The sequence below is a fragment of the Bipolaris victoriae genome (assembly GCF_000527765.1).
Source record: "Bipolaris victoriae FI3 unplaced genomic scaffold scaffold_4, whole genome shotgun sequence".
In the NCBI taxonomy this organism is placed as follows: domain Eukaryota; kingdom Fungi; phylum Ascomycota; class Dothideomycetes; order Pleosporales; family Pleosporaceae; genus Bipolaris; species Bipolaris victoriae.
In genome coordinates, this window is record NW_014575388.1 from 282,933 (window position 1) to 296,269 (window position 13,337).

At 50.7% G+C, this 13,337-nt stretch overlaps 5 protein-coding genes across 5 annotated transcripts; 1 reads left to right on the top strand and 4 right to left on the bottom strand.

The window, feature by feature from the left end:
* Positions 1-9: 9 nt before the first annotated feature.
* COCVIDRAFT_86069 (hypothetical protein) lies at positions 10-753 on the bottom strand (the record flags this gene model as incomplete). Its single annotated transcript, XM_014706277.1, has 1 exon — positions 10-753. The coding sequence occupies one exon, from the start codon at positions 751-753 to the stop codon at positions 10-12; it is 744 nt and encodes a 247-aa protein (XP_014561763.1).
* A 3,342-nt stretch (positions 754-4,095) lies between these two features.
* On the bottom strand, positions 4,096-4,386 carry COCVIDRAFT_75139 (hypothetical protein; the record flags this gene model as incomplete). Its single annotated transcript, XM_014706278.1, has 1 exon — positions 4,096-4,386. A coding segment is annotated over one exon (291 nt), but the record flags the coding sequence as incomplete, so codon positions are not given.
* A 3,220-nt stretch (positions 4,387-7,606) lies between these two features.
* Positions 7,607-8,964, bottom strand: COCVIDRAFT_22345 (hypothetical protein; the record flags this gene model as incomplete). The annotated part of the gene is made up of 2 exons (XM_014706193.1): positions 7,607-8,055; positions 8,103-8,964. 2 exons carry the CDS (start codon positions 8,962-8,964, stop codon positions 7,607-7,609), a joined length of 1,311 nt encoding a protein of 436 aa, XP_014561679.1.
* Positions 8,965-9,162: 198 nt separating this feature from the next.
* Positions 9,163-11,245, top strand: COCVIDRAFT_85848 (hypothetical protein; the record flags this gene model as incomplete). Its single annotated transcript, XM_014706279.1, has 2 exons — positions 9,163-9,771; positions 9,878-11,245. 2 exons carry the CDS (start codon positions 9,163-9,165, stop codon positions 11,243-11,245), a joined length of 1,977 nt encoding a protein of 658 aa, XP_014561765.1.
* Positions 11,246-11,445: 200 nt separating this feature from the next.
* On the bottom strand, positions 11,446-12,064 carry COCVIDRAFT_86102 (hypothetical protein; the record flags this gene model as incomplete). The annotated part of the gene is made up of 5 exons (XM_014706280.1): positions 11,446-11,468; positions 11,523-11,564; positions 11,638-11,716; positions 11,842-11,974; positions 12,042-12,064. 5 exons carry the CDS (start codon positions 12,062-12,064, stop codon positions 11,446-11,448), a joined length of 300 nt encoding a protein of 99 aa, XP_014561766.1.
* Positions 12,065-13,337: the final 1,273 nt, after the last annotated feature.

The following is a 13,337-nucleotide window of genomic DNA, read 5'->3' on the forward strand; positions in this document are numbered from 1 at the left end:
CCCGTCCCATTACCCACCTGTCCCCACCCTCTGCTTCTGCTTCTTCGTCCCCTGCTGCTGCTCATCCTCCTCCATCCACTCCCTCAACCTCCTCACCATTACCCCAAACTCCCCAAACTCACCCAACACCATATTCCTCGTGCACCACATCATCTGTCTCGCTATACCCTTGAGACTATCCTGCTTCCTTTTCAACTGCGCATACACTTTACGCACGTTATCTAGCTTTATATCTTCTTCTGCAAAGACGATGCTGGATGGCGCGGGGGAGGCAGGTAGGAGCATAGATGTGGATGTAGACTGCAGTGTCGGTGGCGGAGCTGCGGTACTTGCAGAGGAGGAGGATTCTTTGAGGCGCCGGTTTTCGTCGCGAAGGAGGATGTTTTCTGTGCCAAGTTGAAGTTTGGCTGATACTACGTCTTCTTTCTGCGTAGCCAGCTGCTTGAGTTGGGTGGTTAGATTTGCGTTCTGCGTCTTTAGGTTTAGTCTTTCTTCTTCTGTGGCGAGCATTTCGTTGATATAGTCTTGTTTGTCGGCTTTGAGGGCGGTTATTAGGGAGGTTAGTTCATCCTTTTCGGTCTGGAGGGTTTTTGTCTTTTCTTGCTCGGCGAGGAGCTCGCGTTGCGCTTTTTCGGCTTGCTCTTTGAGTTGCCGGATTCTCGCTTTTGCGGCGTCGAATGCGCGAAGTGAATGGGTGGATTTTGCTTCGTTGGTTTCTTTATCGGTCTCAGTGTTGTCGTCGGACAATATCATGATAGTGTCTTCATCCTCTTGTACAACCGCTTTGCTTGCAGTTTTCGATGTACCGTTTCTGCTGCGTTCGCTGGGCTTCTGCTTGCTACTGGCTTTTGTTGCCACAGTCTTTGTTGTCGCCCTTTTAACCACGGCTACGCCTACAGATTTAACTGGTTTCTTAGACACTGTCGTCCTCCCTATAGTCTTATCTAGAGTCACCTTTGCCACTGGTTTCTTCTTCTCGCTTACGGCAGCTTTTTTAGGTGGCATGGCTCTGCTTTGAGATATGTATGCTGACGTGTTGTTGCAAGGAAGTACTTTTTCGTCTCCCGAAGACGTATACATAAGTTGGGACGCCGAGGGCGTATCTGCGTTAGACTCCAAAAATCTTCGCTCGGTCGAAGTGAGTTCCCTTGCCCAAGACGGTGAGAGTGGCGTCGTCTTGTATGCGCATTGCCGATCGAATAGAAGGATAGTGAAAAGATCAGAATCATCTGATTGCTGGGTACGAGGTGGTGCTGTGGGTAGTAGTGAGTTTAGATCACGATGGTCATTGCTTGAAGATGATTTAGTATCCGGCTCGCCACTAGGTACTAACTAAGCTTACTCTGTCGAATGCTGGTGGGCAACCTGGTAATTGCAATTGGGACTGCGATGCGATTCCATTGCTTCACTCAGGTCAAGTGCAACTACCTGTTGCACGTATTTTCACAACAGCAAATGTGCTCAAGGGAGTAATATCGTTGTGGGAGTAGTACTTGTCCTAGGAGAGGGCCAATGTCATTCACTGCGAACCACATGTGGACTCGATAGGCGGTGAGTTCGTCGCTCTACTTTTCACGCGTGACCAACCAAATGGACATAATATCACCCTGTTGCTTTCATACGGCCAGAAGCCGCTATTCAAAAGCGGGTCTCGCAGACAAAGCAGAGTGCAGCAAGAGTAAGTGCCTAGGTACTAACAAAATGTAGCTGTCACATTTTGCAAGCGAAGAATAGAAGCACGATTGTTGCCTAACACGCCATTCACTCTACATCGAACGCCACCTGCACACGCAAAACGCACTCACACTGAACATGAACAATAACCTAAGACCGCAAGATCACATGCCACAAACACCAAGATACCCCATTTCATTTGAAAAAAAATTAATCAAGACACCTTCCTCTTTCGAAAGATGGTATACCCGAAATTACCACAGTAAAACAATTAAGCAATGCCCTGACACCTCTTTTGTCAAGCTATGTCTTCGTTATACATTAGGTCATGAAAGATGAAAATAAAAAGCATCAAATGAGACAAATCTCGAAGAGTGCTTGACAAGTCTAAAAGAAGAAGAAAGAGGTGTTTAAAAAAAGGATATACATGCAAAGAAAAAAGGAAAAAGGAAAGATCTACTAAGAGAAAATGCACTAATACATTTCCTCTTCCCTGTCTTTCCCGTGAGCGTGACGCATGCTTCCAATCACACTAGCACGTCCGCTGCCTCCAACTCGGCTCCCCATAGCTGACGCAGTTCTTTGAGGGTGATCGATATCTTCGTCCCTTCGGTCTCGCTCCTTCTCAAGAGCAGCTCGTAAGTCGGCGTTCTCTTCGACTTTCTGCTCCAACCGCTTCCTGGCACCGCTGCGGTCAAGCAGTCGCGCCTCTCGCTCGGCTTTCAGTCGTCGTTCTAGTTCCTTGAGGCGATGTATCCACTTCTGCTCACTTGGTTGAACGGGTCCAGCAGCAGGGTAAGGGTGGCCAGGCGTCGATGATGAGAGATGCTCCACGACCGAGGCGGATTGCGCACGCAGGAGCGTTTGTGCCATGCTAGCACGCTTATTGGAGGTGGGTGACCCAGCCCTTGACGAAGAACGGCTGAGGATGATGTCGTTTCCAGACTGCGTCGTTGTGGTGATGGCGCGAAGGGTCTGGACCTCGGATCGCAAAGTCTTATTCTCAGTCCGGAGCTTGTTCAGCTCGGCTGTGTTGAGATCGACTACACCACCGCGAACAGTGCTAGGTCTTCCAATCGACTGTCGTTGAGCCATGACGAGCTTTTCGAGCTGGTCCAGCCTCTTGACACGAGTTTCGAGAGTGTGCTCAAGAGTTTGGTAGTCGCGGAGCAAGTCTTTTTCGATGTTTCGAATCCTTTGCTTGAAGCTGCCAATAATGCCCTCTACGGTCCTCACCGCAAAGATAATATTCTTGTTGAAGCCCGTAACATTCTTCGAAATGAGCTCCATCGATGTGAGCTCTCCGTTGATAACGGCGTGGTTACGAGACCACTCGGTGCCACAAAGAGTGGACAGTCGGTTCCATAGAGCATAGAGAAGATTGTTGCGCTCAAGCAGCTGTTCCTTGTACTGCTTCTCCAGATTGTGGAGTCTGTGACGGTCTTGGTTACGAAGGTTCTCAAGTTCGACAATCTTTGCTTCTTGCTGCTGAACCGCCCTGGAGGTAGACTGGTGACTGCGCTTTGCATTCTCAAAGGTTGCTTGGTCTTGTCGACGTGCGTGGCGCTCGCGCTCAAGAAGCTCAGACAAGCGACGGCTTTCCATCCCAGTGTTTTCCAAAAGGGTGTCACGGTTGCGCAGGAGTCGGTCCTTCTCTGCGAGGTCTGTTTTGACAACATCGAGCTCTTGCGTGGTGGTCTGAAGATCTCGCTGGAGCTTTGTGATATCCTATGCAATTTGTAAGTTGATGAAACGCAACCAAATGATATGGCTCTTTCCTACCTTGAAAAGACTGGCCCTGGTACCGCTGAGGTTACCAAGGGATTCCCGAAGGGTCTGCTCCAGCTCATCATGTCGTAGTTTCCAGGTCGTAGCATCGACTTCTGCGCCAGAGAGGCTCTTGCGTAGCTTCCTACTATCTTCTTTGAGCTTCGTCAGCTGAGCATTAAGATCTGTAATGATCTTTTCCACCTCTTGTTTCTCTTGGTTTTCCAAAGCATCACGTTGCTGTCTCTCTTCCACCATGCGCTCCTCAAGGTCTCGAGAACGTTCTCTCGACTCTTGCAGTGAAGCTTGGGTATGGTTTAGAGCTGACTCGAGCTCTCCAATCTTGATCTTGTCGCTTTCTTGTTCTTCTCGAAGGAAATCGATTTCACCCTGGCAGGACTCGAGCTGAATGTCTAGTCGTTCATTCTTTGATCTCTCCTCGCTGATGAGCTTGTCCTGCCTGTTCAGCTCTTCATTGGCGTCGCTAAGTTCAGACTCCAGATTTTGGATCTTGCGCAGACTTGCATCTCGATCGTCCTCGAGCGCCAACAGGCTTTCGCTGACGTTCTTCATTTCCTGCTGCAAAGCGTGGAAGTCTTCGGTGATATTCTCCAAATCATTGAAGAGGCGATCACGCTCGTTTTGCTTCTGCTCAAGCTCGATTTCCAGCCGCTGTACAGTGTCCAAGGCTTCCTGTCTCAGCTCTTCGCATTCCTGTTCCTTGTCTTGGAGCAGCTCCAGCGCTTCATCACGTTCGCTAGCCAAAGCCTGAAGATCTTCTGTCTGAGCCTCTATCTCCTTTTCCAATTCCCTTACTTTGTTCTCTGAGGTCTCAAGCATATCGAGGTGACCGTTTAACTGGTCGTCGAGCTCTTTATACGACAGCTTCAAGTGTGACAACTCGTCTCGCAGTGCTGCATTCTTGGCCTCGTAGTCATCGCGGTCAGGGTCGCTTGTTTGCGTATTACGAGTACCACCACTTGCCCGTGACACGGACCGCATGTGGTTACGAGAAACTGAGCGCTCCAGAATGCTATCGCCGGCAGTCGATCCAGCGTCTCCCCTCCTGATGGTAAGCTTCAGGCCCTCGTTTTCTTCTCTCAGCCGGAGATTCTCTCGGTTTCTTGATGTGAGCATAGAAGCTTGTGCATGCAAGTCTCGCTGTAGCTTGTCGTTGTCGCTCTGCAGTTGTTCCACAAGAGTGCTACTTGTTCCGCCAGCTGACGCTGGTGCATTAGGGTCATTGCCTTCAAAATCATCGTTTGAGCGTCCGTTGAAGGATTGGTGGATCCGCCGCGAAGTATTGAAGTTTTTGTTTATGTGGTTAGTCGACATGGAATTTTGTTGCAATTCTTGCAGCTGCTCTCTTAGACGCTGAGCTTCTTCGCGAAGTTGATCGGCTTCGGCTTCGGCTTGTTGACAGCGTGTCTCAACTTGCTCGCGTCTAGCTCGCTCATCCTCGAAGTCTTCCTTCCACATGTTGATAGCTTCATCGAACCCAGCGGCTTCTCCGCTCGAACCCTTTTCGCGCATTGCCTTGATGTAGTCGGCCATGCGTCGATTGTCAGCCTCTTTTTGAAGAGCCTCCTGTTGCCACTGATCTACAGTAATCTCAGTTGATTCTAGGCGCTCTCGGAGGAATTCTATCTCCTCTTCCAGCTCCTGTTGTCTCGATGACGGTTCGCTTCTGCCATCCTCAGAGCCACTAGCTGCATCTTTGGCATTGGCGGATCCTTCTTCTTGAGCCTTGAGCCTACGCTCCAGATCCCTGATCTTCTTTCGCATCGACTGACCTTCCTTCTTCTCCGTAGCTAGGTCTGTTTGCAGTTGAACGTTCTTCGAGATCATCTCCTTAACTCCCTCATCAGATCGGTTCTGGAGCGCCTGGTCAAGGAAGTGGATTTTAAGCTTGAGATCGAAGTTTTCCTTGCTAAGTTTATCAATCTTGCTGTTTTGCTCCTTGAGTGTCAGGTTGTGCTTGCTGCGTGTGAAGGGAGTAGCCATGTGCCGTCTGTCAGGCGACCGTGAGTGCTTAGCCCGGAAGTCGCGCGCGATGGAATCCGGCACCTGGATATCTTGGACGTGTCTGGCAATGACCGTGTCGGTAGGCGCAGCGGGCTGAACGCTGGGAGCACGTGGTGTCTCGGGTGGTGTTGCACTGGGGACTTCTTCTTCTAACCGACCCAGGCTATTATCTGGCTGAAGAAAGGCGGACAAAGAATTGGCGCTGATACTCCGGCCCTTGTCCCAAGGGTTAGTGTCACTGTATCCTGACATGGAAGATGCGATGCTACCCAAACTCGGCAGTCGGGATAGGGCAATGCTCATTTTTTGCGGTCCGCTTGAGCGTGGTACCGCACCTCCAGTTTGCAGGGCAAAATCTGCGCCTAGGCTTTCTTCGGTTGCGCCATCTCCAGATGCATCAGAGCGATTGGTGAGGGAGGATACGGATGACCGCTGGCTCGAATTGCGGTGCTGCAGGTAGTTTGGTCGATTACTTACCTTTTGGACAGTTGCAGGAGCACTCGGTGGGGGCATGGATGTGCTATCCATACTCGAGTCAGTCGTGTTGGTGAGCGAGGAACCGTCTTCGGTCTGGGAAAAATCAGGGGCCTTGACGGTGGAAGCGCTAGACGTCGGGCGCCGCATGTCGCCATCTTTCTGCTGGGCACCTGGAGCGGCCTGCCCATCTTGAGAGGTTGTGTCTTGGTCATCTTCCCCCTCCTCCCCCTCTTCGTCTTCTTCACCATCGTCATCGTCGCCTTCGCCGTCATCGTCTCGCGCCTGCTGTACGGTGTGGTCTGATGTAGAGCGCGATTGGCTTCGTTGGGCTGCTTGTGCAGAAGGCGAAGAAGGCGCAACATCTGAGGTAGATGTGTCGGCGTCCATGGAGTCGTCGGGGTCGAAATCTAGCGGGCGAGCGGCGGGCGTCTTGTAAGCACCGGCAGGGGTAGGGGCTTCGGAGAAGGATGGCGAGTCGGCCTGAAAGGAGTTTCGGTTCTGCGACTGGGTCGGTGTGTGACCACTGCGCACCTCGAGCTTCTTGGGCTTCTTCTTGGGCTTTGTCATCTCCTCAAGCGTGTCCATGACCCGGCGCATGGCCGAGTCGTCGTGGGCTGGACGAGACGACTGCTGCGAATTGCCCGGCGAGCCACCGAATAGGTACGTGTCGTCGGCACCGGGCAGTAACTGTGTTGCTTCGGCGTGGATGGGTGCTTCTGGGATGAAACTTGATTCAATGTCCATTAATTGACGCTTCATTTCGCCATCGTCGAAGACGCTCTCCTGGTTCGCGTCCTCTTCACCGACTACACGGGGTATGATGCTGTCGTCGTCCTCGTCGCCGATGGGGAGCGGCGGCAGGTCTGAGTCGGGCAGGTCAAAGGTATCATCATGATCGTCGTGGGATTTCTGGTGTGCCATGTGCTCGTTGTCGGTGGGCGTGGGCATGGGGGTCGGGAGTGTGGAGTTGCTCTTTGTTTGTAAGGGCTCAGCATGGAACGAAGAAGCGTCGTTGGACGGGGGGGCCATGACGGCAGATGCACGCGCAGGAGCAGCAGCAACAGCGGTCAGGGCAGTCGCGTGGGATACAAAAGCTGCGAGGCCTGCTCATTCGCATGGTGCGGTCAAGGCAAAGATTCACGACAATTGCGGTGATGGCCTGGCTCGCCTGTGACAACAGAGCGCGCGTTGTTTAGCCCTGGCCGCTAGTGTCAATCCGTCATCGCAAGCTACCAGGGGCCCGGATGCGTACCGCCCTGCCGCCCAAAACAGCCAAACTGCCCGGATTTAACATCCACTAACCACGCCTGCATCCTCTGCCCTGCCCAGTGTTCGACGACAGCAATGCCACGGGCGAAGTGACTTTTTACAGGCCTTGGAGGTATTTGATATGTATTTTGCTGCCCTGGCTTATATAATGTGCCCGCTCGCAGCACGAGCATTCCCCTCACATCGCCGCCACCTCAACGTCAATAACCCACGGGCCTCTCTTCAACATCCCCTTGCAATTTTCGTGAGTGCATTGCAAGCCATGCAGGTTGCCCCCCTCATCTGACGCTTCCTGTTCGCATTCCTACTCACATGCTTGCTGCATGCTATCAAAGGCTCCAGGAGACCCTCCCTTTATATGTACCTTTCAATTACAATCTGCCCCAGGCTACCTTCATGAACCCACAGAAGCCACCTCTTTGGCTCGCTTCTTCTCCTTCTTAGCCTTCTTCTCCGCCTTCCGCTTGGCCTCTTCAGAATCTTGGTGTTTTTTGCTCTTCTTTACGGGTGCCTCGCTTGTCTCCGTGCCGTTTACATCGGCATGCTTCCTCTTCTGCTTCTTGGAGGATTTGCTAGACTCTGGCATTCCAAGCACTGCGGTTTCCCGAGCTGGCTCAGGCTCATCATCCGAGTCGCCAATAGTTCCTGGGTCATTGCCAGCAAAGCCGGTGGGAAGGAAGCGCATCTTGAGGCCCTTGACTTGGGGTCGTGGTGCTCGAATGGTGGATCGTGTTATTGAAGCTGCTGCTTCTGAGCCAGTGTTTTGGTCGGCTTGTAGCGAGCTGAGCTTGGGTAGTTGCATGATACGCCGTAAACGCAGACTCTGTGATATTGGGACAGGCACTGCGACAGTCAGTTGATGTCATATCAACACTAATAGGTGGACAAACCAGGCTTCATGCCATCCTTTCCGGGCACAAAAACTTGTCGTGTACCAGCCTCACTTTTGTTCATTTGGGAGAAGCCAAAGTCATTGCCCTTGTGGCTCAAAACCACCTCTCCGCCCTTAACTTTTTCCATTGCAAGCTCCTTGAGGTCTTTCAAAGAAACACCGGCGGGAGCAGTAATGTGCCATACTTGCTTCCCTTCCAAGTTTTCAAACAAGCCTGTCGACGATCTTGAAATGGTCTTGTCGTTCAGTGGCACAGGATTGAATCCTTTCGGGGGCACAAAGGCCCTGGTCGGTTGAAATTCTACCGCATGCGACTGTGTTGGTGCTTGTGTCTGGGGTTGCGATGGTGCTGGATTGCGTGTCGGTTGTGGCGCATCATCAGTATCCGACTCGTCGCTAGAACTCTCTGAGCTGCTCGTGCTCTCGCTTTCACTCTCGCTGTCGCTCGAGGCATCCTTCTTGGCCTCATTTCCTGGAAGCTTGGTCTGTATGTCTCGGGCTGGCGCATCGTCATCGTCGTCGCTGACCTCGGAGCTCGAAAGGTCTGCAACATCGCGTTCCGTCACGATTTGCTTCGGCGCCGGTTTTTTCGGGGAGGGTTTGGATTTCGATGCAGAATTAGAATTGTTTGCGTCTATCTTGCTAGACCTCGTCTTGGTCTTGGGTACACCGTTCACATGAATGCCAATGGTGGCTTTTGGCTTCTCGATTTTCTTCGGTCGCGCCGTGCTTTCGCTGGCAGAATCGCTGTCGGTATCGATTGTTTCCTGGCTCAACTGTGCTTTCGTTGGGGCGCTCTGAGGTTTTCGATTCGGCTTCGCGCCAGGCAGCGGTACCTTTGTTTTTTTTACGTCCTTCATGGTGTGTGTTGAGCTATATTCTTTGCGCCTTGAAAGTTGGTGAGTTCAGTTGGAACTTTTTGCGCGCGGACCTCCAGCCACATTGACGCTAAACTACTTCAGAGCGCGTGCGCCGCAACCCAGACAAAAACCATTCGTCTCGGTCCTTCGATGCCAGCAGCCGGGGTCATTACACCAATATCCATACTAACACTCCAAATGTCCGGGAAAAGAAAGAGAGGAGAGGAAATTGTCGCGCGTGATGCCACAGGCGCAAAACCGCTTACCGCAATTGCAGCAGCTCGCCTAAGAACGGAAGCGACAGCCAAAGTCGTGAAAACACCAGAAGTCACACTTGAGCAAATTTCTGTACCAGAAAGTCCGCTACTAGAAGCTCAAGAGCCAGAGCATCAAGATTCAGACACGGATGAGGAAAATGTGCCTGTACAGCGCAACCTCAAACTTTGCAACTGGCGCAACGACCCACAAAACATCATCTCAGAAACCGATACCGAGCTCACTATCAACTTGAACAAGCATGCGACTATTGCGCTCGTTGGCTGCTTTGAATTCACGGTACTGAGAGGCGCTATTCATATCAATGGCGCGAATATTGGTACAGTCGGTCGAGACGGCCAGAAGAACAAAGTGTATCGAGCCTTTGTGCCAGCTACCAGTCCTATATTCAAGATTCGCGGACTGGATGGTACAAATCATGTCATGTTTCAATCATGTAGTGTACCAGCACCACTTTCTGTTATCAATCCACTTTTTGATGATATATGGTGCACCGATTCGCAAACCCAAGGCCGAAAAACATTTAATGTTGTAAGTGCTTCCCCTTATCGTCAAACATACTGGATACAGTCTGTCAACCCAACACATCCCAGGTCAACGTCATAATTCATATCCGAACTGACTATTTTTTGTATAGGTGACTGAATCAGGTGCCGACACTCTTTCTAGGCCGTTGTGCCCGGAAATGGCACCCGAAGATTGGCTTCGCGCTATCGAGGATTGCGCTGGTAGCCCATCCATGACCGTAGTGACTGGTTCATTGGGTTCAGGAAAATCAACATTTGCGAGGCGACTCATCAACCGTTACCTTACAGGCTTAGGGAAGACTGCTCCATCGGTACCAGCTGTGTGCTACATGGATCTTGACCCTAGAAAGCAAGAGTATACGCCTGGAGGTCAAATATCTCTCGTCATCGTCAGACAACTGAACCTGGGACCAAGCTTCGCCCATCCATCAATCGTGCCCGAATCCGAAGATATGGTTACAGATGAAATAGTACGCGCGCACCCAATCCCTGCAAACTTGGCCAATTATTCCGACTATTATGAGGCGTGTGTAGAGGATCTTCTCGTGGCATACCGCAACCTTCACGCCCGAGACTCGTCTCTGCCAGTCATTGTCGACACGCCTAGCTTCCTATGCTTGCCTCACTCTGGCCTTCTCGATAAGCTCCTAGCAAGGCTAAAACCACACAACACAGTCCATCTTGGTGACACGCAAGCCATCGACACAGAGACGGCGGCAAGACTGCATGTGCTACAGACTATCACGTCGCAGTACCATGGCACAGTGCATGAAATTGCTACACAAAAACCACCATTGCCGCTGATGAGGAAGGAAGCGGAATTGTGCACTATGCAGATGCAATCCTACTTCCACCTCAAGTCTAGCAGTACACACCCTGGCCAGTCACAAGGGCTGAGATGGAGTTCTGAACCGCTCTCCCATCTCGTACCATGGGAGTTTTGTTATGAAGAGACTGATGAGAGGACACAAGATTTGGTCGGTTTCGCAATGTACTCAGAGCCCGTTGAGCCTGCTTCGTTGGTCCATGCGCTGAATGGCTCTATTGTCCAAATCGTCCAGTCGACGTCATCGATCGTGCCAACCCCTTACACATCTCTTCCACGAACAAAGAGGCTTCGGATCCCCTTCTTCCCGGAATCCGAATCGCTCGGTATGGTACAGCCGTTGGATCCTCGAACAACGAGGTTGGTTTGCACTGCATTGATTCGCGGCTTTGATCCAGAGAAGAAGGTTGTGCAGGTCCTGGTACCGAAGACGCATGAGTCGCTACTGTATAATATATCACCCGAAAGGACAGTCCTGATTGGAGGCTGCTGTGAAATGCCAGAGTGGGCATATATGGAGGACGCATGGGTGCAGCAAAGGGCACAAAAGGAGGCACATGGAGATGTACCGCTCTGGGTAGAAAGGGAGCACGTGATAGACAATATGGGATATCTGAACACTGTGAGGAGAGTGAGAAAGTATCAGACCTAATAAAAGCGTCAACTGGTGTCATCTAGACACAATGATCATGACACGAGAAAAGGAGAAATGTGCGGCGCCTGGAGATAGGGGCGCAGTATGAACGAAACGGGTATTGTCCTTCTTTTACTGTGGCATTGCGTGCTACTGCTATGTAGCACTGTCGTTGTAATATGTACAAGTTGACCTGGACACAGTTCTCATGGCAAACACTACAAAATCATCTTTGGTGGAGCTAATCAATGTTAATTCTGGTTGTGTTTGGAACAATGGGGGTGGAGATACTCACGTTCGGTGATTGGGCAAGGCAAGTTGCGCTCGTACTTTGAACCTACAAGCAGTCAGTATCCCCACGTCTGTGGCGCCGACACAAAAAATATCCAGGTTGGTAGAGAGGAACGAACCTCCGGGTGCCGTGGGTGGGCGGTAAGGGTCTGGGTGCTTCCACTTCTCAAGAAGTTCCTCTGTCTCCTTAATCAAATCCTGTACATATTATTAGCATGATCATTGGCGGAGCTGTGGCATATATGAGTCTGAGGATGGGTGGTGACTGGGTAATTGTATAGGTGATTGTGTGTATGGCTTGCAGAGGGAATCGCGGGACGTACTCTCATTTGACGGGGCTCGGTAACGTTTCTCTTAGCCTCGAAAAGCTCGCGGATGTACAGAGCCTGTCCGCGCCAGAGGTATCGATGGACGCTCCAGTCGAGGGCGAGCTTGAGGGACCGCCTGTAGAGGCGTCTGCGGCTTGGTTAGTTTCTGCGCGTGCATAACAGGCGGTGCGGGCGGGTGCTACGGAAGCGCTTACAGGACATGTGTTTTGGTGCTCATGGCGACGATGCAAGACGTGGTTCGTGGCCGCAATGGCTCTCGCTATTGCGTCGCGGGTGTGTGTGAGGTGCTGAGGGCGGGTTGATGTCGCGGGCTTGGCAGTCGTGCCTGTTATGGGGGCCGGTTTCCGGTTAGGCTCAGCTTGGGCCAACGGAGCTCGGGCAGTCCCTTCGACTGCCCTTCACGTGCCTCAGCTTCCAACAAAACGTGACAACGATAACTCATACATTTTGTCTTGAAAATTATGCGAATACAATTCTTGGGCCATTGGTATCATATATCTCAATTTTCAGCCCAATTTAGGTTGTTGCCATGGTGTGGTAATTTTTTGGATGATTTAATGTTCGACAATAATTTGCGAAAAATACATTCGAGAAAATGCTCAGTATTACAGAGTCAACAACGAACAAAATACAATTATTATCCAAAAAACTGTAAAAGACGTACTGATGCGAAGAGATTTTGTTGCCTTTGCCTTATCTAAGCTAAAAAATATATGCACATGTTGTGTAGTGATATTTCGTACGTGGTTACACTGTAGTAGTGTCGAATGCCTACACAACATCTCTGCGCACAACCAAAGCCAACCCATAACAGATCGAATTATCAAACTCCACCTAAAGGGAAAAAATCATGTCACATCACATACATTCATGGGGACATGATTTAAAGTAGTACTACAACGACTACACAATATGCATTGACGTGGTAGCTCAGATGTGCAGAAAGAAACCAAGAGACATACGACAGTGAGCATTCCCTAGTGGCCCAATTCTCAGTTTCCAATCATGGTATATACTAGAATAGGAAATTGCCATTGATCACGGCACACTCAGATCGAGCAGAGTTTCCCCGCAGGGGCCATGTGTAGTCACAGGCTAGTGCACTCCAAGAACATTACCAGCGAACCACAGCGCGCACAACTATCAACGCAAGATCAATACTATTTGTAAAACATATCTATAATTGCATGTACTTTACGGCCTGTGTACATGGGTAATTAAGGAGATGAATTTGGATTGTTATTTCATGAATTCAATTCGGCCTTATAAATGCGCCTATGTTCAAATTCAAGAATATTGCGAGTACGCTCAAATACGTCACTATGGACCTAAATTCCTAAGGTAAACCCAATGACGCAAATTATAATCCATCTCAACAAAAGTAAGTTCTTTCTGCAATTGCGCCGTAGACCATGAAATGCGGAGGTTGCATTTCATGTGGCGGTGAGAGCTGCGTGATTCAACAAAGACCGCCAATAACGCAGGGCGCT